The sequence below is a fragment of the Apteryx rowi genome, unplaced genomic scaffold, assembly GCF_003343035.1.
Source record: "Apteryx rowi isolate R43461 unplaced genomic scaffold, aptRow1 scaffold_601, whole genome shotgun sequence".
Lineage (NCBI taxonomy): Eukaryota > Metazoa > Chordata > Aves > Apterygiformes > Apterygidae > Apteryx > Apteryx rowi.
The window spans coordinates 192,050-212,139 of NW_020450874.1; the positions used below are offsets into that span (position 1 = coordinate 192,050).

The 20,090-nt window shown below is 39.7% G+C and overlaps 1 protein-coding gene across 1 annotated transcript; it reads right to left on the reverse strand.

The window, feature by feature from the left end:
* Positions 1-3,484: 3,484 nt before the first annotated feature.
* On the reverse strand, positions 3,485-18,108 carry LOC112974484 (zinc finger protein 474-like). The gene is made up of 3 exons (XM_026083474.1): positions 17,290-18,108; positions 7,068-7,248; positions 3,485-3,636 (listed from the first exon to the last, which is right to left on the reverse strand). Exons 1-3 carry the CDS (start codon positions 18,106-18,108, stop codon positions 3,485-3,487), a joined length of 1,152 nt encoding a protein of 383 aa, XP_025939259.1.
* Positions 18,109-20,090: the final 1,982 nt, after the last annotated feature.

Below are 20,090 nucleotides of genomic sequence, written 5' to 3' on the forward strand. Positions count from 1 at the left end.
CAAAAAAGGCAGCATGATGAATGCCAAGTAATAATGAAAAATGCTTACCAGATCTTAGTTTAAGCGTGTTGAAAGAGAGCAAACTATGAAATGGACCATGAGTGCTTTTCCCAGTGGACAAATCTTGCCACAGAGCTCACCATCATCACTGGCACAGGATATCATCATGGCTGGCAAGCTCAGCAGAAAAGCTCATGACAGAATAACTGCAGATGTGAGTGACAGCCCTATCTTGGTAGTGTTTGAAGTGCGATGATACACACTATTAGGTCAATGCTTTCGATAAGTAATTTTGAAGGTGGTTGTAGCAAGTTTTGTGGAGGGAAGGGGATGTCACATCTTGAATGCCTCTGAGATCTGAGTGCTATTGCTTCCTTCTGAGTTCCTGCAGGCACTGGTCTCACCACCACCTCTTGCAGCCCACTAGTATTTTGCCTCTGTGACTCCTGTTTCACAGATCCCACATTGAGTTTGGAGCTCAAAAGCAATCACCTATCAGCAGAGACAGTTATCAATTTGCCAAATCTTCATTTGACTCCCACAGAGACTGACATGGAAGCCATACTTCAGGCTTGTGATAGAAGGTCCTGTACAGGGGTATTTCCGTGCAAGACACAACACCATGTTGAAAGTATGGTTAATAGCTGTACTGTTGTGAGTTATAACTACTCTGCACAGCTCTTCAGGAAGATTTATTACTCTTTGGGATAACAATCCAGAACAAGAAGACTAGACAAGAGAAGAGCTTAGAATGAAACTCAGAACAACCGTTCTGGGTAAAATTTCTAACAGAGTTAAAGTCATCAGGACCCTGAACCCAACTTGTGGAATGACATAGGGACTTTGAAGCCTGAATCCCACTTTAAGATAGAGCTAAATTTTTAATGACAAAGATGGCACTGATTGTGCAAAGAGTGATTAGTCTCTTAAAAATCATCTGTGCTCTTGAAATGACTCTGTAACAAAGTTTGATGACTCAGGTAAGGCAGACATAGCCAAAAAGTGCTTATCATGTCTGACAGAGGAAGAGGGGCCAGAAAGGTGGGATTACATGGCATTCATAAACCTCCAGTTACCAAGCTACCCAGCAGTGGACCAGCACCTGATGTAAATTATAACAGCCTCCAGGTTCCTGTAATATATGCTGTCTGCCAACAGCTCCTAGGAACTAGCCCAGTAATCACAGATCAGTGCCCCTGTTCTTTCCTCAGGTCACATGCCTTCTCCCAGCCAAAAGCAGGCCAGACAGTACAGCTCTGGCTCCACCTGGGAATCTTCTCACATTTGAAAAGCTAACAAGGCTAGATCTGCAGGGTTTACATGGCTTTGCACTGTAGAATAGAAACTGAACCTTTGACTTCTGAAGATATCCATCTTCAGACGATAGAATTCTCGTTCTGAAGATGAAACGACTGCTGAGGTGCCATTGATTGTTTTGGAAATTATTTTCACCAAAGAATGCTGTTCTCTCTCCCAGTCTGAATTAACAGTCCGCCAGGGCTGGGACCAAGAGTATTCCTCTAATAACAGAACAATGATATTACTTCTTATTTCATTTACGCAACAAATCACACAGCTTGATAGCTTGGAAAAGAAAAGGAGCTGGTACCCATATTTCATTTTGGTGTGTGTGAAGACATCCACTTCTTCTGATTTGTGTAAGTTCAACAGTAAGTGCAAATGCTCTGGGAAAAGTCCCACTGGTCACACAATACATAACAACCAGCTCCAGGGAATTAAGCCTGAAGGTGAAAACATACACGAGATACAGTTTTTTTCATCATTTCAGGAAGCCCATATTGCTGGTTGACAACATGTATTGCATTTTGTCATACATTTTGAATAACTCACTGTCTACTTAATTAAACACTTCAGAGTAAGTAAAATAACGAAAAAAGTGCTCTCTACCTTGTTAAAGTGAGTATTACTTCCTTCATGTGTTTAACACATTCACTGATGTGTTTTGGCACTGATTCTGCTGTGTAACATGATAGCATTTTTTGAAATAGCATATTAAAACACCTCCCCCAGTACATTCCTGTATAATATCTGCCCTTGTTGCCCATATTGGCACTCTATTATGGTCACATTTGGCACAAAGGACAGGGTGGTATTTCATTCCAGCTGTCAGACACATCATGCTTGTTTTGGCTTGACACAGAAATGTTTTTTCTTTTACCAGGTTCATGACAAAGATGTGTTTCTCTAACTTATACTATTTTTGGCATGTTTGGTATACTGAGTAGAGGATAAATCATGCTATGAGTACCATTCTTAAGCAGGAAATGTCTCCAAGAAGAGGGCACTTCTGCAGTGTTTTCTAAAAACAGCCAATCTTTGCTTGTGATCCATAGCTGTATTCTCATATCAGGGAATGTTTTATCTGTAGCAGTCAAGGGCTTTGTGAGCTCCACTGTCCCACAAGGGTGTGAATACTGGAGTGCTTCATGGATTTAAGCTCTTGAGTGGGGGTCAATGAAGAGTCTTGGCTGTATTGATGGTAGCAAGATGGGGTTTCTCTGATTAGTCAAATTCAGCTGGAAGTTTTTACACTGATTAGACAAGTCTTTAATGGAAGGGAAGACAAAATTTGAGCCAGTTATTTAAAGTATTATTTTTTCTGACCAACATCACTCTGGCTTTGTTTCCACTGAGATTCAGAGAATTACTCCTCACCAAAATGCTGACTTCCTATAAGTTGACTCATGTTTCTGAAAGAGTAGGTGACAGCATTCACTGAGAGCAGGACATGTAGCTAATGATAATGTAGCTAAATGTCCCTTCTGACAAGGAAGCTCCTGACATTACACCATCTCTCCCACTCTCATGGATCTGTTGAAGAGCAAGACAACAAGAAGGACCTCTATAGGATATTCTCTTGAGGATCTCCTCAGTGAAAGACAGCCATAGGTCATTTCTTTCTGGCCCTTGCTGAATAGCAAAACAAACATGCTTCATAGAATGGGAAATGCATGTAGAGGGCACAACTGCTTTCCAAGGTCCAGCTTGCTAAACCTGAAAGGCTGTGAAAGAAGCAGGGCTGAAGAACATGTCACATTCGGGCAACAGACATCCTGACAGGACAGTGATTCAAAAAATAGCTGGTGAGGATTCTTCATTTGAATACTCCATGTACCCAACAATGCACAGGATCAGAAGAATAAAGATGAAACTTAACATTACCTTCAAGTATCCTTATGTCCTCCCTCTCAAACTGTGATTTCAAGGTGGGTGCTACCTGAACATCTGAAATGAGGAGGCATTTCTGCTACTGCTGGGCTAAAATCACCGCATTTGACCCCACACTGCAGTAGCTACCACTGATCTTTCTCTGGAGACCTTCAGATCATGTGATCTGATAACGCGTTCTCCAGCTGGATTTTATTTCTCTCACAGTGTGGTTGAAAGTTACGTGTGCATGTGTCTGTGTACAAGTGTGTGTGTGAGCATGCATGCATATGTATGCACGTGTGTTACATCCACTTTACTTTGCAGGTTTCGGTTTACATGACTTCTGGTGGACGATCAGTCTGTCTGGAAGGAAAGTACGCCCGCAAATATCACATGGAACTAGCTGGTTCTGGGCGCTGATCCAGGCAGCCTTGTTTAAAGAATCAAGATCATAGAAACCTTTGGCTGGAAAATTAAAAAAAGAAAGTATCAGTTTTCATTCTGGAGACCCAAATTCAGCTCTTTATGGAAAGTATTTTCAGGAAATACCTGTTGACTGAGCCTCTCAGTTTTAACCAAACCATATTGCTTTTGCAAATGAAAAAGAAAGAAAAGAAAGAAGTAAAATAGTAAATATATATATATATATATATATATATATATAAAAGAGACTGCTTTTTGTCCCAGGGGTTGAATTAAATTAACTTCAAACTGAATCATTCTGTATTGTATGAAAGTACAGAGAAAACATCATGCTGTGTGTTATGATATGCATTCTTAGCTAATTATTAACATCTTTGCATACATAGTATTATTGGCAAATTTCACTCTTTGGCTTTACTTCAAGTTTTGTTTAATGAGCATGTGTTATCTGACCATGGCAATGAGAGGGAGCATATCGTACTTGAGAATGTGCTCTTTGTACTGCCCTGGACAAGGGCCCAATTTTCTTCCTGTTGAAGTCTATACGAGTTTTGCCAATAACTTGACTAAAGGTCAGGTAAGCCTAAAACCTCTTACAGACAAAACCTACAGTTCTTTTAAGCCACAGCTTCCACTGAGGTCATTGCACTAATGTGTCTATGGTCATCTACGCACTAACCCAGTTTTACTCTCAGTTACTTTCCATTGCAGAAAGACTGACTGCTCTGAAAGTTCAGAAGCATTCTTCAAACACTCACATCAGATGTCTTTTCAAGACTCTATTTGAGTATAAAAAAATCTTATTTACTTTCATCTTGAAATGGACTTTCACATAATGTTGTTTCAAATTCATTTCCAAAACAGACAGGTAGGTTGCTTAATACCTGAATTTAGATCTTGGAGTCTTCATTTGAAGAGTGCATAAAGAAAATACCTACATGGCTTTGTTTGAAGCTGTATTTGCTTTGTCCTTTCCAAAAGGTATAACAATACAGAAGATGGCTAAAAAAAAAATTGTTTTTGCCTTTGAGCTGTTAGCATCAGACAATTTTTAAAAAGAAAAGGATTTGTACATTTAAAAATATTCCATGGTTTCTGTCATTGGCACACCATGGATCTCTTCATTAAAGGCCCATACAGTTTTAATATGATTCATATCCAATGGTTCACATAACCACAATAAGCCTTAGATCTCTTAATATGCCTGTTCCTAATGTTCTTTTTGTTAGAAGAGCAACCAAGTAGTGTTTCTTTTCTTGGCTGAGACAAATAACCCATTTGCTTGCAGGAAATGAATGTGTATTTTCTGTACTTTGGAAAGTTTATTGAATATAAAAAAAGAGAAAAAGAGAGATGACTTTCTCCTTACAGGCATGTGTTGCATTCCACAAACAAAACACTGTGTAATCAGGGCAGTGGTTGTCTTGCCGTGACACTTTAGTTTTCAAAAAGGATTTATGTAAGTTATAAAAAGTTTTATGTAAGCAGTTAATATTTCTGAACTTATTTTGAACACTGCCTGTTCCACTCAACAACAGGGTAACTCCTCCTCCTTAAACTGAGAAACCGTTGAGACATGCAGTACGTGTATGTGGTCTAAGGGTCAGTTATAGCTTTTACCAGATGATCGAGAGTATGTCATAGAAAAAGAAAAATATTGAGATTATTTTCTTGAGGCCAGGAGCATGAGGCAACTGTAGGGGGAACAACGGTTTCAGCTCAAGCTACAGAACTGATCAGACTTGCATCAGCAGACATTTAGGGACACATGTTGGAAGCAGGTCAGTGCCCCCTGGGGAAGTGTGGGCACACAACACCTCATAGGAGACGTGTGGTGCCTGATATGACTCACTGCATAAATGAGACAATTTTCTGATTCATATCTGGGAGCCTTTTGCTGGATTGTTCTCTCAAAGATTAGATGTCTGCTTCCACTCCCTCATAATAAGAAGAGCGTATTTCAAAATAACCTGAATTGTCCTTCTGCATTCTCCTCTTTCAGACACAATTCTCACTTTCTCCATCTTTTTTACCACACATGTAAAAATTAAAAAAGCTGAACCACAAGAGGAAATGTAATGAAAATGCCTTTTGAACCTATCTTTTACTGCAGATTCAACTCAGCTGCTTGACATCTGTTAACCAATACTGATATTATTTGAACTGCTATTATTATTTTGAACAGATAATTAGTCTTCTCACTGATCCTGCTCGCTTTTGGATGCATCTCCTGGGGACATATTTCTTTGTGCTGCTGTAAAGTGATCTAAGGTATGATTCTTTCCCAGCGAATTGGGGGAGAACTTGTCTGTTTTTTCAGACATTAAGGGAAGCTGTTGGAAATTACAGAGAATACAAATAAAAAGCGGGTGAATTAGCCACCTGGGTGCAAGTGGTCCAAACTTGGCCCAAACTAGGTCAGACCACCTGGCAGGGCCAGGGAAGGCATCCAATGGAAGCGAATCAACTTCCAAGCAAAGCCTAAATAAAAATTCAGCTTGATTCTACAGTGAGCACATACCCCTTGGACAAATACGGGAGCCCAGCTCTGTAAGGTGCTAGGGATCATCAATTTTCATTGATCTGAAGAAGTGGGATCTCAGCATCTTATAGAACAGGACCAAATGCACAAACACGACATAATTTACAGAAATAGAATGCTTATTTTTACTGTACAGCATTTTTCCACTGTGTTTATATTATAATGTCTCATAAAGTAAGCTTTATAATATCTCACAACGTACACTTCTAAGGCTTGTAAATAAAAAGCGGCTAACAGTATCCACTGGATACTAATTGTAGAAGATACTGCAATTTTCTCTCTCCATATATTTTAATAAAAAACAGAAACTACAGTATATATTATAGGTTAGCTTTTAAAAATACCTTATTTCTAGCAGTTTTCATGCATTTAGTACTGCTTTTCTTATTTTACCACTGAACTCCCATTTTAGAGGCCACTCTTTAACACTGGGTAATAGCTAGCGTTGGGCCTTTTTTTTTTTTTTTTTTTTAATATAACCAACACTATAGGTGTGAAACCTGGCTGAGATATCAGTTGCTATGTTGCCTGAAGGGTATTTTGTTTTAATGTCTGCATGGGTCAAGTCTGCACATTATTCTTGGATGCTTTTAATCATTTTAAAATACGGTTTTCTACAGTGTTGAAAGTAGTCAAAAAGTAATGATGTAGCTGTGAAGCAGAATGCTAATCTTTTCATGTTTTGATTCAGAAGGTACTGACACATAAAGAGGCATGTCCCACAAGGCAATGACTACTCTTATTTCTCACTGATGCAGCTCAAAAGGAGAATAGGATGCTTAACAAAAAGATTAAAACAAGCTACAGTCCTATGATGACTAAATTCTCTTTGGACTGAATGGGGATATTTGCAAACTGCTAAACTAATCCTTAATTTTTTTTTTTTCTCCCACTTTCTTCATCCCATTTCCTCATTTGGTCTGTAGCTTACCTTGTACGTAACTGACTTCAGGCTTTTTGGGTTCTGGCCTTCTCAAATGCTTGGGTAGCATTTCATTCTCCTGATGCCATTTTTTCAGGCATTGTGGCTCATGGATACTAATAGATTTTGTTCCATACTCACGGCCGCATATGTAACAAATAATTGTTGGTGGCCATCTTATCACTGGTGGCTGCAAATAACAATTGTAACGAAGAATGAGTGTTGTTTTCAACATTAATTTTGAATCAGACAACTCAATGAAAACAATCATGCTGAATTTCAAATCTGTAAAATCACCGTTAATGTTCTTATCAGTTTCAGTATATCTGGATTCAGTCCTGAACCTTACAAGAGATATTGCCTCATTAACTGGCCATTTGGAACAGGTATGCTCCTTCTCCAGATATTGGGCTGAAAATTCATGTATGTCACCTAATAATAGCCATATAACTCTGTTATTTKTGCACAATCAGCCTGCAAATTCATGAAAATGCTGACTTACCACATTCTGAGAGAACTCCTCTGCTTGATCTAGTTGCTGTGGTACAGTGACAATCTCAAACCCTTAAATCCTTTTTTATCTATCTACTGAACAGAAGGAACATGGAAAGGAACAATAAAATCTTCCTCAGCTGAACTGCTGATGTGCTAATCCAATAGCAGAAAAATCTCATCTCCAGGCAGAGCATAATTAAAGCATCGTGTCAAGCATTAGCATCTCTCTTAAGTCAAACAGTGAGAGCAATTGTGATAAACTTGTGATTGTGGGAACTAACTCTGTGTTACTTTTGCCACAGATTGGTTAACTGGTGGAATTCTTGACCTTGACAGATTAAAACCAGTATAGGACATTTCAGGATTGGGGGCAAAAAAAAAGGAACAAGCAGTTTGTTTATCCCAACGATCTCAGTGTGAATCTTGCCAGTGACTTCAGTGAGGGCAGAACTGGACTCTGAGCATGTCATTGTTTCTGTACTGCAGATCTGCTTTTGTTTGTAGAAAAAAATAGCTCAACTAAAGAAAAAAAAACCTCAACCCCCAAACTCAGAAATACATATTCTAAGCTTGAAAAATATATAATTACTGTGGTATTGCAGATTATGGACTAGACTGTGTCTTTAGGCACATCCTGCGCTAGGCGTGGTGTCAGCACCAGCCCCACTCCAGGAGTAGTGCAAACATACTGCAAAGATATCATTTTGAGGCACATCGATGATTCTTGCAACTGTCAGAATTTCCTTCATTCCTGGTTGCAGAATACCAGTAAAAGACTACCTATTTCCTGCCCTTTTATTAAAGGTAGAGGGAGAGCAATGCCAGACCAAACATGGGAAACTTTTCTCACATAAGCAAGGGAGGTGGAGATTTCATTTTTTCCTCTGCTGTGTAAGACAAAGGCATAACCTATTCCAATATTTATGACTCTCTCTGTTAGCCCATCAGTGTATTCAAGAAATTCTGGGCAGCTCTTCTTGCATTTATGCTACAGTCTGAATATGTCACTAGTGAATAATCTGCATAAGCTTTCTTTCCTGTATCACACATGTAAACTCTATTATATGAAGAAATACTACTCTACAAAGTGTATTTTTGCTGGGAAAAGTTCACAGAATCACAAAACAGCTGAAGTTGGAAGGGGCCTCTGGAGAACATCTTGTTCAACTCCCCTGCTCAAGCAGGGTCAATCTTCTCTGCAGGCTGACCAGGACCATGTCCAGTCAGATTTTGAGCATCTCCAAGGATGGAAACTCCACAGCCTTTCTGGGTAACCTGTTCCAGTGTTTGACCACGCTCACAGTAAAAAAGCTTTTTTCTTATATTCAGACAGAATTTCCTGTGTTTCAGTTTGTACCCGTTGCCTCTCATTCTGTCAGTGGACACCACTGAGAAGGGTCTGGCTCCGTCTTCTTTACTCCCTCCCATCAGGTATTTATACACATTGAGACAAAATCCCCCTTGAACCATCTCTGCTCTCTCAGCCTCTCCAAATATGTCAGATGCCCCTGTCCCTTAATCATCTTTGTGACCCTTTCCTGGACTTGGTCCATATGTCCATATCTTCTTTGTACTGGGGAGCCCGGAGCTGGACCAAGCACTCCAGATGTGGCCTCACCAGTGCTTAGCAGAGGTGAAGGATCACCTCTCTCAATCTGCCAGCAACGCTCTTCCGAATGCAGCCCATGATGCCAATAAACTTGCCACGAGGGGGCATTGCTGGCTCATGTTCAACTTGCTGTCCACCAGGACCCCCAGACCCTTCTTTGCAAAGCTGCTTTCCAGTCAGTCAGCCCCCAGCCTGTACTGGTATATGGAGTTATTCTTCCCCAGATGCAAGACTTCACATTTCTCATGTTTGGACTTCATGAGTTTCCTCCCTGATGATTTCTCCAGTCTGTTGAGATCCCTCTGACTGGCAGCACAACCAACTGGTGTATCAGTCTCTCCTCCCAGTTTTTTATCATTTCCAAACCTGCTGAGGGTGCACTCTCCCGAGGTCATTAATGAAGATGTTAAACAGTACTGACCCCAGTATTGACCCCTGGGATGCAGCCCTAGTGACTGGCTTCCAGCTAGACTTTGTGCCACTCATCATGGCCCTTTGAGCTTGGCAGTTCAGCCAGTTCTCAATCCACCTCACTGTCCACTTATCTAGTCCATACTTCATCAATATGTCTATGAGGATGTTATGGGAGAAAGTGTTGAAAGCCTTACTAAAGTGAAGATGAACAATATCCACTGCTCTCCCTGCATCCACCAAGCTAGTCATTTCACCACAGGAGGCTGGCAGGTTGATCAGGCGTGATTTTCCCTTCATAAGTCCATGCTGACTACTCCCAATCACCTTCTTGTCACTCATATGTTGGGAAAGGGTTTCCAGGATGAGTTGTTCCATCTCTCTCCCTGGGATTGAGGTGAGGCTGACCAGTCTGTAGTTCCCCTACATCTTCCTTCTTGCTCCTCTTGAAGACTGGAGTGATGTTTGCTTCCTTCCAGCTCTCAGGAACCTCCCCTGATGGCCTTTCAAAGATCACTGAGACTGATGACATTGGTCAGCTCCCTCAGCAACCATGGATGCACCACATGGGGTCCCATGTCCCTGTGTATGTCTGGTTTGTTTAAATGCTCCCTAATCTGATTCACCTCCACCAAGGGCAAGTCTTCCTTTTACTGGACTTTCTCACTGGTCTCTAGGGCCTGGGATTGCTGAAGGTCGGTCTTACCAGTAAAGAGCATGGTGAAGAAGGCCCCGAGTACCTCAGTCTTTTCTATGTCCTTTCTCACCAAGGCCTTTGCCCTATTCAGTAGGGGGCCCTTATTTTTTCCAGCCTTGCTTTTGCTGCTTATGTACCTGTAAAAGCCTTTCTTGCTACCTTTCACATCCCTCGCCAGATTCAACTCTACATGGACTTTGGCTTTTGTAACCCCATCCCTGCACATTTGGACAGTGTCTCCATATTCCTCCTGCATCACCTTTGTTTCCACTTCTTGTAGGCTTCCTTTTTTTGCTAAGAGTTTAGTCAGGAGCTCCTTGTTCATCCACTAGGCCTCTTGCCACCTTTGCTTCATGTCCTGCTTGTTAGGATGGACCATTCTTGAGCTTGGAGGAGATGATTTTTGAATATCAGTTAGCTCTCTTGGACCCCTTTCCTCTCCAGGACCATAACCCATGCGATTCTTCTAAGCAAATCCCTGAAGAGGCCAAAGCCTGCTCTCCTGAAGTTTGGGGTTGTGATCTTGCTTTTTGCTCCACTCCCTCCTCTCAGGATACTTAAACCCAACATCACTGCAGTCAAAGCTGCCTGTGACCTTCACAACCTCAACCAGGCTTTCCTTGTTTATGAGGTCCAGCAGAGTGCCTTTCCTCCTCTCCTTGAACACCTGTGACAGGAAGTTGTCATGAATGCACTCCAGAAACCTCCTGGATTGCTTGTGCCTTGCTGTCCTATCTTTCCAGCAGATATCAGGGTGGTTTAAGTCCCCCATGAGGATGAGGGCCTGCAAATGTGAGGCTTCCTTCAGTTGTCTGAAGAAGGCCTCATCTACTTCTTCTTCCTGATCAGGCGGGCTATAGCAGACACCCACAACAACGTCACCTGTGTTAGTCTGCCCACTAATCTACCCATAAGCTCTCAGCTGGCCCATCACCGGACAAAGGTCCATGCATTCCAGTAACTTGAACTTGATATGGAAAGTTCTGGCACAGAATTGAAGTATACCTTATACAAAGCCAGTCATTCTGAGCACATTTTCAAGCTCTCAACTTTCATGTGCTATTTCCTTAGTCATCTTCGATAACAAAGTATTTTAAATATGTATATTACCTTCTCTTCCTATTCATAGCTGAATATAGCCACAGTTGTTTTTAGAAGCCCAATAACTTTTCATTGCCAATTTTCACCTAGTTTCTTATTTCAGCTATTGACTTATGCTTTGGCTGATTTTGAGGCAAGATTCTGGGTCCTAATACAGAATCTTCTGAAGGCAGTGTATGGGTTTTTTTTAGACTCCAGTAAACTTTTGGTGAAGATAATGCAAGCTCTTCAAGTCAGGGGACTCATTTCAGTGGGCATGCTCATTATGGGTACGCTTGTAGCATTTTAGAAGTGGTTTTCTAAAAAATGCTGTGTGAGAATACTGAAAACATGTTTTCCTTTCTAGTTTTCATTAGTTTGGTCCTGGCCATTCAGMAGAATAGATGATTTACTGGATGCAAACTGGAAAATAGCAATTTGATTTACATTCAGTATGCAGGGACTCTTTTTATACTACCAAGATGGTACAAAGGAATTCATTTAACAAACAAAAAATAAGGTTGTTTAGCATGCACCATCATAATCATTTCCAATGTATGGAGCAGAATAACAAAAGCAAATTTACAGCTTAAACCAGAGTTTAAGTCCTGATAGAAGATGGGTGAAAAAAAATCACTTAAAAAAAAAAAATTCCCAATTAACGTAACAGAAGGAAAAAAAAGAAAAATGGTTAAAGTCAAGTGTTTTCTACCTTAAATATGTTTCCCTAGCGAATGGAAATAGCTTTTTATCTCTGACTCCCTCGTTCAAATCCATCACACTTCTTCTAAAGTAACTGTGACATACTGTTCAGTTTTGAACAGCTGCCGGTGGTCTGAAAGACAAAGGTTGGTCATCTCCATCCTGTGTGATCTGGATAGATTTCTGCAGTTCAAAGCTCCTGAAATGGTTCTTTTGGCAGTCTCACCTGAAAACCTGAAGATTGAATGAGTGCTATTTTGATCTCTCCAGATCCTAACAGGGATGGGTTTTGTGTTGTGACTCAGAGAAACGAGGCCTGCAGCTGAATAGAGAAGCCTGTTTTCCAAGTTTATCAATTCAGCATAACTAAATGCTATTTGGTGAAAAAATTGTTTTAAAAATCTGTTCAAATAGAAATCCTTCTTTTTTGTAACTTTCACAATTAAGAAAAGGAAAGAAACAGTAGAGACCAGAATTAATTAAAATAAATCAGCTCACTGTAAGGATGGAATGATTTTTATCAGAAATATAGTGAGTTTGAACCATCACCACATATTAAATTTCACACACAAATCCTTTTCTGCAAATACACACACTGTAAAAAAATGGAAAATAAAAACTGAGGGAGAATATCTTTACAATCTGTAGTAACAGCTCATTCACTGCTTACCTGTGGAGTCTTAGGTATGATAAGTTTTGCTTGGATTTTTTTGCAACTGATGGTATTCATCCTTCATTTCTTTTTCTTTTCAGAGTGTTCCTACCCAGAATGTCACATCGGGAGGCCTGCAGTTTGAAACTAAACTATTTTTGGAATCACCAGAACTTTCCAACCCAGACTACTCACAAGTCAGTGGCTAAGCTGTCTGCTTACTGCTTTTTCACTTTTGAAAAGGGTAGTAGGGAAGGTCTGTTCCTGAGGAAATGTGTTATTATAAAAATACCTACAAATACCTGACAGTGCAGTTAGGTTTTCCTCTGGTGCCTCAGTATTTTCTTTTTTCTCCAAGACTGTTAAGTATGTCTGTGTTACCATGAATGAAGTTATTTAACTTGGAGGGCTATGTAACTATGTATTTTCAATAGACCTGACATTACCTGAGGTCAGCCCCAGGCTGCTGTTATGACCACACATGAGGTCAACCCCCCCTTCACTGAACAAAGCTTTTAATTTCCTCTTAAGTACACCCATTAAGAGTGGCTCCCAAGCTCTGCTCTATAAAGATTTATCATCTAGGACTAAAAGACCCCCCACCCAAATTCTTATTCCTTTAATTATCCGTGTAAATTAATGGAAGGAGGAGAGACTTCCTGATCCACATCGGAGCTCTCATCATAGCTCTCATCATAGGCTTGAACTGCCCAAGGAACAGTGGATCAGAAAAAAATAGTATAAATACTTAATGACAGCATCATGTTATATGAAAGCAACCTTTTCCACTCATTCTGCTCTGACAAGCATTTTGCATAAGGGACAGAGAGAATCCATAGAGTGGCTCTCACAACCACCCAAAGAAGCATTTCACAGCGTTCTGAAGTGCTTTCAGCTGTTGACTGGCCACAATAACAGACTAATGTTAGGACTGTTTGTATGCCTATGTGTGAAGTGCAATAACAAGAAGGTAATTCTGCCTGATGATGCAGGTAACTACAGATTTCACTCCACTGGAATCACTAGAATATCCCACTTTACTCCTGATGTGCTATCTTTAAAAAAGAAAAAAAAGGTCTAGTGAACATGGCATTTATGTAAATGCAGAAAGGCAGGAACCTCTATCATTCACAATAATAATATGTAGTGAGCTTCACTCCAACCATTCATTCACTTTTCTGTATTTGCAAACGTATTTGTCACTAATCTTCTAACAAAAACTGCTGCAACTGAGACAAATGGAAAGCTTGTAATTGACCTCCCACCTTCCTTAGAATTACAAGGCATCTTAAGGTGTTTTCATTTTATGCAGTGGCTAGATACCTTTATGCTAAAGCAAGATATGGCATCAACATTTTGTTGTTACATAGGTTTTCAAGACTTCTCTATTATAATACAGAAAAGGGAGATCATTAACATCTTTTTATTTTGTAGGTAGTTAAAACAATGGGAAGAAAACAGCAGATGGCAGCACCAGATGCTAGTGATACATCTGATAGAATTTTAGGATTAAAGTTATCACCATCTGTTGTCCAAAAAATTGTAAAACATATCCATAGGAAGTCATTAGTACTCATCTACATAGGCAGCAGGAAACATTTTGGTCTATGAAAGAATAGCAAACACATTCTGCTCTAGAACAAGTCTGAGTTTCAATAGTACCAGACATCACTGTCATTGTCTAAGGTATCACAGCAGAATCTAAATAGTATGCAAGAATCGAGATTTCTGAGCTGATGCCATCCTTCAGTCTATTAAGCATAGACTGTTGTTTGCTTTACATAGTCAGACATGATTAACTCTGATGTGTTCATGTATTCTAAGAGCTAGGATAGTTAGTGGAAGAGATGGCTTAAGCAGGTTGTTGAGTCTCCAGCATTAAGGGCATTTATGACCAAACTGCATAAGCATTTGTCAGTAATGATATTGGTCTAATTGATCCTGCACTTGCTAATGGAAAGAGAGCTCCAGGATAGAAGCACCTCAGCATAAGCTCTTGCAGTTAGAAAGGTAGAACACCCTTCACATGGACTATGACAGAATTAGTGAGCTCTATTTTTAAAATGAGGAAAATCCAGCTTTTGWATTTAGGGCATCTTTCTTTATATTTGACAGTAGTATTACAGTTCTGTTAAAATACATATACTATTTTTTTCATTATTCTTTCCCTCTGACATTTTACTGAATCAGGACTTTAAAAGATGTTATTTAAATGGGTACCTAAATAATTTACTGATTCACATTCAGAATAGGTCTGTTAAGTGAAACATGGACTCCCCGCAATGTTTTTCTCCTCCAAGAATCCTGCAAAGTCTCTCTAAAAAATTCCCTCTGATCCTCTCCTTCATGTCACATCAGGACACTATCTGAAGTAACATCAGCCCACTGAAAAGAGGGCTGGAAGCAGTTTTATCTACATCCTTCTCATTAACCAGGTCTAACTGATGCCTTGAGCTTGATGATATTCCTGCCAGGACTGAAGCAGACTGCTATTTCACTACTCTATTCATATAATTAATAAGCAACTGAGTAGTTGGTAAAGTGAGTAAAATTAAAACCATTTGCTGGAAAAAGACAGTGAAGACTGTACAGCGGATCGAGACCTTGTCTCTCTGCATATCATATTTGTGGCCCCCTGTCAGCTTAGTGCTTTTCAACATCCTGTATGTGTGGACCTTTTAGAACTTTTTACTGGAGATGGAGACACTCACATAGAGAATTTAAACCTACAGAAAAGAGGTTTCCTTTGCCTACTCCTTAGAAGTAGTCTTGTAATCCTGAACAGTCCACAGGAGCACAGGATATTTCACTCTTTCCATTCCTATCTCTGCTTTTAAACTGTACCTCTGTACAAAAAGGTGGGTCTAAAAATACTAAAATAAAGAACCTCAAAGAGGTGAAATCCATCTTCCCTTCTTGAAAGTCATCACCAGTAATAAGCTCCTTCAGAATCAATTATACCCTGCCAGCTGTACAGCCTCATTAGTTCTGCTGAGATTGAAAAACTGTAACTGACTGGAAGCAAATGAGGAAACCTGTTGTTCAGACACAAGGAGGAAGAAATTCTAATACATTTCATTCTGGCTCTGCAGAGCTCACAGAAGGAAAAAGTGGTAATAATGCTGTTGTTCAACAAGGCAGCAGATGTGACTGAATCCATGCAGGGAGCAGATAAATTGCACAAGAGGGCAACATTTTTATGAAGTCATTCTCAATGCCAAACCACACTCTAAACTTGTTTTTGTATGTCACTGTAACTCTGGACATTTTTCATGATATAAGAAAAGCAAATTTTCTTTTTAAACATACAAAATTCTGAGCAGAGGAAAAACAACTCTGGTTCACTCGTGTTATCACTGCCTTTCATTGTACAATCACCTTTAGAACAATGCAAAGTCTTTGGCAAAGTCTTTGGCAATAGTACAATGTCACAGGACACAATGGAAATGTCTAGTTTCCTATAGCCATAGATACATGTGCACAGTCCTTTGCACTATTTGCATGTTTGATGAAATCTGTCAATGTGTTATGAAAGACTTAGCTGAGTAGTGGACCTCTTTTGCTATTATCCATCAATCAGTGGCCTCAAACAGCATAATATAAACATACCTCGCACTGTTTTTATTCTCATGTTGGGTGGGGTAATGCTATTATCTTCATTTTATTCAGCAGCTGGAAAGCTGAGAAACAGCATGTTCAAGGCTTTGACTTTTAAAATCTTTTCAGGAATGCTCTGTATAGCATTGCATTACTTTGGTGACCGAGACAGCTAAACCCCATTTTCAAAAGTAATGTAGGCAATCAGGAGTACAAGACCTAGTGAAAAAAATCAGGCTATTTATTTTAGACACCAGGCCTAAATTTAGACATCTCTTTACAAAACTCCCGGCCAAAAGAGAGCTCGCGTGGAAACAAGTGCAGAAAAAATATGCCATTTTCCAAAACTTTGTGTAGCTTTTGGGTAAAGTGAATCAGCTTCTTTATTCTTGGATCTTAAATCAAATTCAGTGGAAAGGAATGTGCAGTCTTATTTATTTTGTTGTTGTTACATTCTGAGTTAACTGCCTTTGAACATGCAGTCCTCAGTAAACTAATGTTCCATGCCAATGTCAAGAATAATGGTAAAAAATGAAAATCACCGGAGTGCTTAGAGGACAAGGAAACATCGTATCTCATGTTAACTAAATAAAAATGCCTAATATGTACTGAAATATGTAACATTCACAGCTTGCCTAAGCAGCTCAGCAGAATCTGTTAATGAACTATATCACATAATGGTCCCTTTTGGGCATATGGCTTCACAGGAGCAAAGAGTATGAGAACCCAACTATCCCCTTTCAACAGGAAAATCAAAAGAAACAGAAATAAATATGATTTAAGAATCCTATAGTTACCTTTATGCACACAGTATTACTCTTTCCTCTACTTACTATTCAGCAGAGAAATATTTCCATGGAGCCAAAAGATTGTTCTGAAAGAAAGTGGTTTTAAATTTTGAGTTGTGATGAGAACCCAGTCTCCCCTGGAGTGCCTAGCATCAAAATGCATCCAGACCCTTTCATACAGCACATACTTAGCAGTTTACCTTGTCTGAAATGGCTGGTGTAGCCCCACTCCTCTGTTGACCTTCACCAGACAGACCAGTACTTGCTGAGCCAGACCCAAAGCTTGGGCCTTTACCAGATTTATAGGGTTTAGAACTTGACAGCCCCACACCACTGCTATTTCCTTTGCAACTCCTTTGGTGCACAGTGAGACGATCAGGAAGGAAAGTCCGGCCACACTTTTCACAAGGCAAGAGCTGGTCTTGAGCACTCTGATATGCTGCCTCATTTTCGGCCGTACGCATACAGGAACCACGAGTAGAGGCCTCAGGTCTCCTGGGCTCCGCTCTTCGGAGATGCTTTGGTAGTTGATCATTTTCAATATGCCACTTCTCTAGACATTGGGGTTCATGTATGGAAATAGACTGGGATCCAAATTCTCTGCCACAGATATAACACACTCTAAAGCCAGGTCTTCTTGGTGGGATGACTGGTCGATTCAGTGGCGTCTGAGACATTTTTGAAGAATCTGACTGTTTTGATATTATTGCAGTACCTGGTCGTCTTTTCTTGGGGCCAGCTTCTAGATGCACTATTTCTGGCAAAATTATGGCCAGATCTGACACACTGGCTGTTGAAACCTGTTCTGAAGGCAAGATGGTAGAGATATTAGCAGGGGCCTGTCCAACATTTAGTAGAGTTCTATCGGTTTTGCTTGGGTTCTTTTTCTTTACATTGTTTCCATGAAGGACATAACATTTCAAGAACTCTCTCTTCTTCACAGACAGGGCTTGAGAAAGGCTGTCATTCAGCCTGATGGACCTGAATGTACCAGAGACTTTAAAGCTGGAAAATTGCATCTAATGGCCTTTTCAGTAGGGAAGAGTGTTTCTGTATTTTTTTGTTTTGCCTTTTAGTTTTATATGACCCTGAAACAAATTAAATCAGTATACATTAACAAACACCACCTCTCTTTTTAAAGTTAGCAACTAGTGGTTTATCACAAGGGTCAGTTTACCTTACTCTGTTTTATTTTTAAATAACAGACAAACAACATCAAATATATCCTACCCTTGTCAGCTGCACAATATAAATCTGAAACTCCAGACTCAGAGAATGTAAAGCCATGAAGGACATAAGAAGAAGAAGGGTTTGCACAAACTCAAACTGTTAAAATATATCTGGCTTTGAGTATAATCAATATGATTTATTTTCAGTTACTGACAGAACTAGTATTTCCAACACAGTCTTCAGTTTCTAAACTATTTATGTTAATAGTTGGATATCATTTCCCTGCCTGAGGAAAAATGCAAAGCAGTCCCTCTATGGAGGGACTGATGTTAATGTCCAGTTTCCAAAGGGACAGGCAATTAGCAAGGAAAATCTTCCCATTCAGTAGGTTGAAGGAAGTTATTAGGACCCTCTAACTCAGCACTTGTGAGGTAGTATCTCAAATATTGTCCAGTCTAGGCTCCCCCCCCTCCCCAGTACAAGAGAGACATTAATAAACATGACCAATTTCCATTAAAGACCATTAAAATGATTTGGGGCTGAAGCACACAACATATGAGGAGAGGCACTGTGTTTGTTCAGTCTCAAGAAGACATGACTAAAAGGGGATCTAACAGCAGTTTTAAACTACCTAAAAGGGTGGTTATAGAGAAGATGGAGCCAGACTCATCTGAGGGGTGCACAGGGATAGAACAAGAGGCAATGGTCATGAGCTGCAGCAAGGGAAATTCCCACTGCGTACATAGAAAAAATCCTTCATTGTTAAAGTGGTCAAGCACCGAAAATGGGGCTCTCCATCCTCAGAGATTTTCAAAACTCAACTGGATAAAGCCCCAAGCAACTTGTTCTAACTTTGAAGCCAGCCCTGCTTTGAGCAGGAAGCTGGAAGTTGTACTTTCGGGGTCCCTTCCAAACAAAATTGTTCTAACATTGTATGTGTCTCCAAGGTCTGATCATAATGCTTCAGTATATGTTTTCAGTTTCTCCTAACTTATCAGGAATCAAATTTAAGGTCATCTTGCATGGCTCAGTACCATGCCAATTACAGGCTGTCATTTTAACCCTTAATTTTTCACTTCAAAACAAATTCACCTTTGACAGAAGCCTGACAGTAGCCTGAAAGCCACTTTAATCCAAACAAAACATTAAAATATAGTTTACGTGATCTTTCTGATTCTCTAGGATGTATTTGACTCCACAATAATTTGAAGATCTCCCCATCTCCAAAAGTCAAATAGGCAGACCAAATTCGACTCTGCTACAAATCTGTGGATTTTTTAATTAGTTTCAGTGGTGGATGTATCCACACATCCCCTTGTGAAGTCAAACTTAAGACTTCTGTGTCTAATGGTTTATATGACTGGTTTGCACAAACAAGGTTTTTACAGATTTATGACAGGAATAGCTCTATTTTGAAGTTAAATTTGATTAAAAAATGAGATGACGATCTGTGTTTGAAATTAAAAATCCAGGGCTTCCTGTTTACAAGAGTCTAAGGCTGAAGTAGCTATGTGGTAGCTGAAGATTGTTGATGTAAAATGGGAAGTGAGAAGAGAATCAAACCCCTGCAGTACAAAAGATAAATGAAAAATACTTAAGAATTTGACCTCTCATAAAACCAGTTTTACACTGAAATGTCCTTTGATTACCTTTGGAGTCTATTGCACTAGAAACAATATGTGCCTTGTCTCAAGAAAATACAGGAAATCTTGACTATTCAAGATGACCTAAGATTTTTATTTTGATCAGTTTTGCATATGTGATATTTAAACAAATATCATACTGAGAATTACTTTTTATCTCCATGACCTCCTTCTTCCAAGCATTTCTG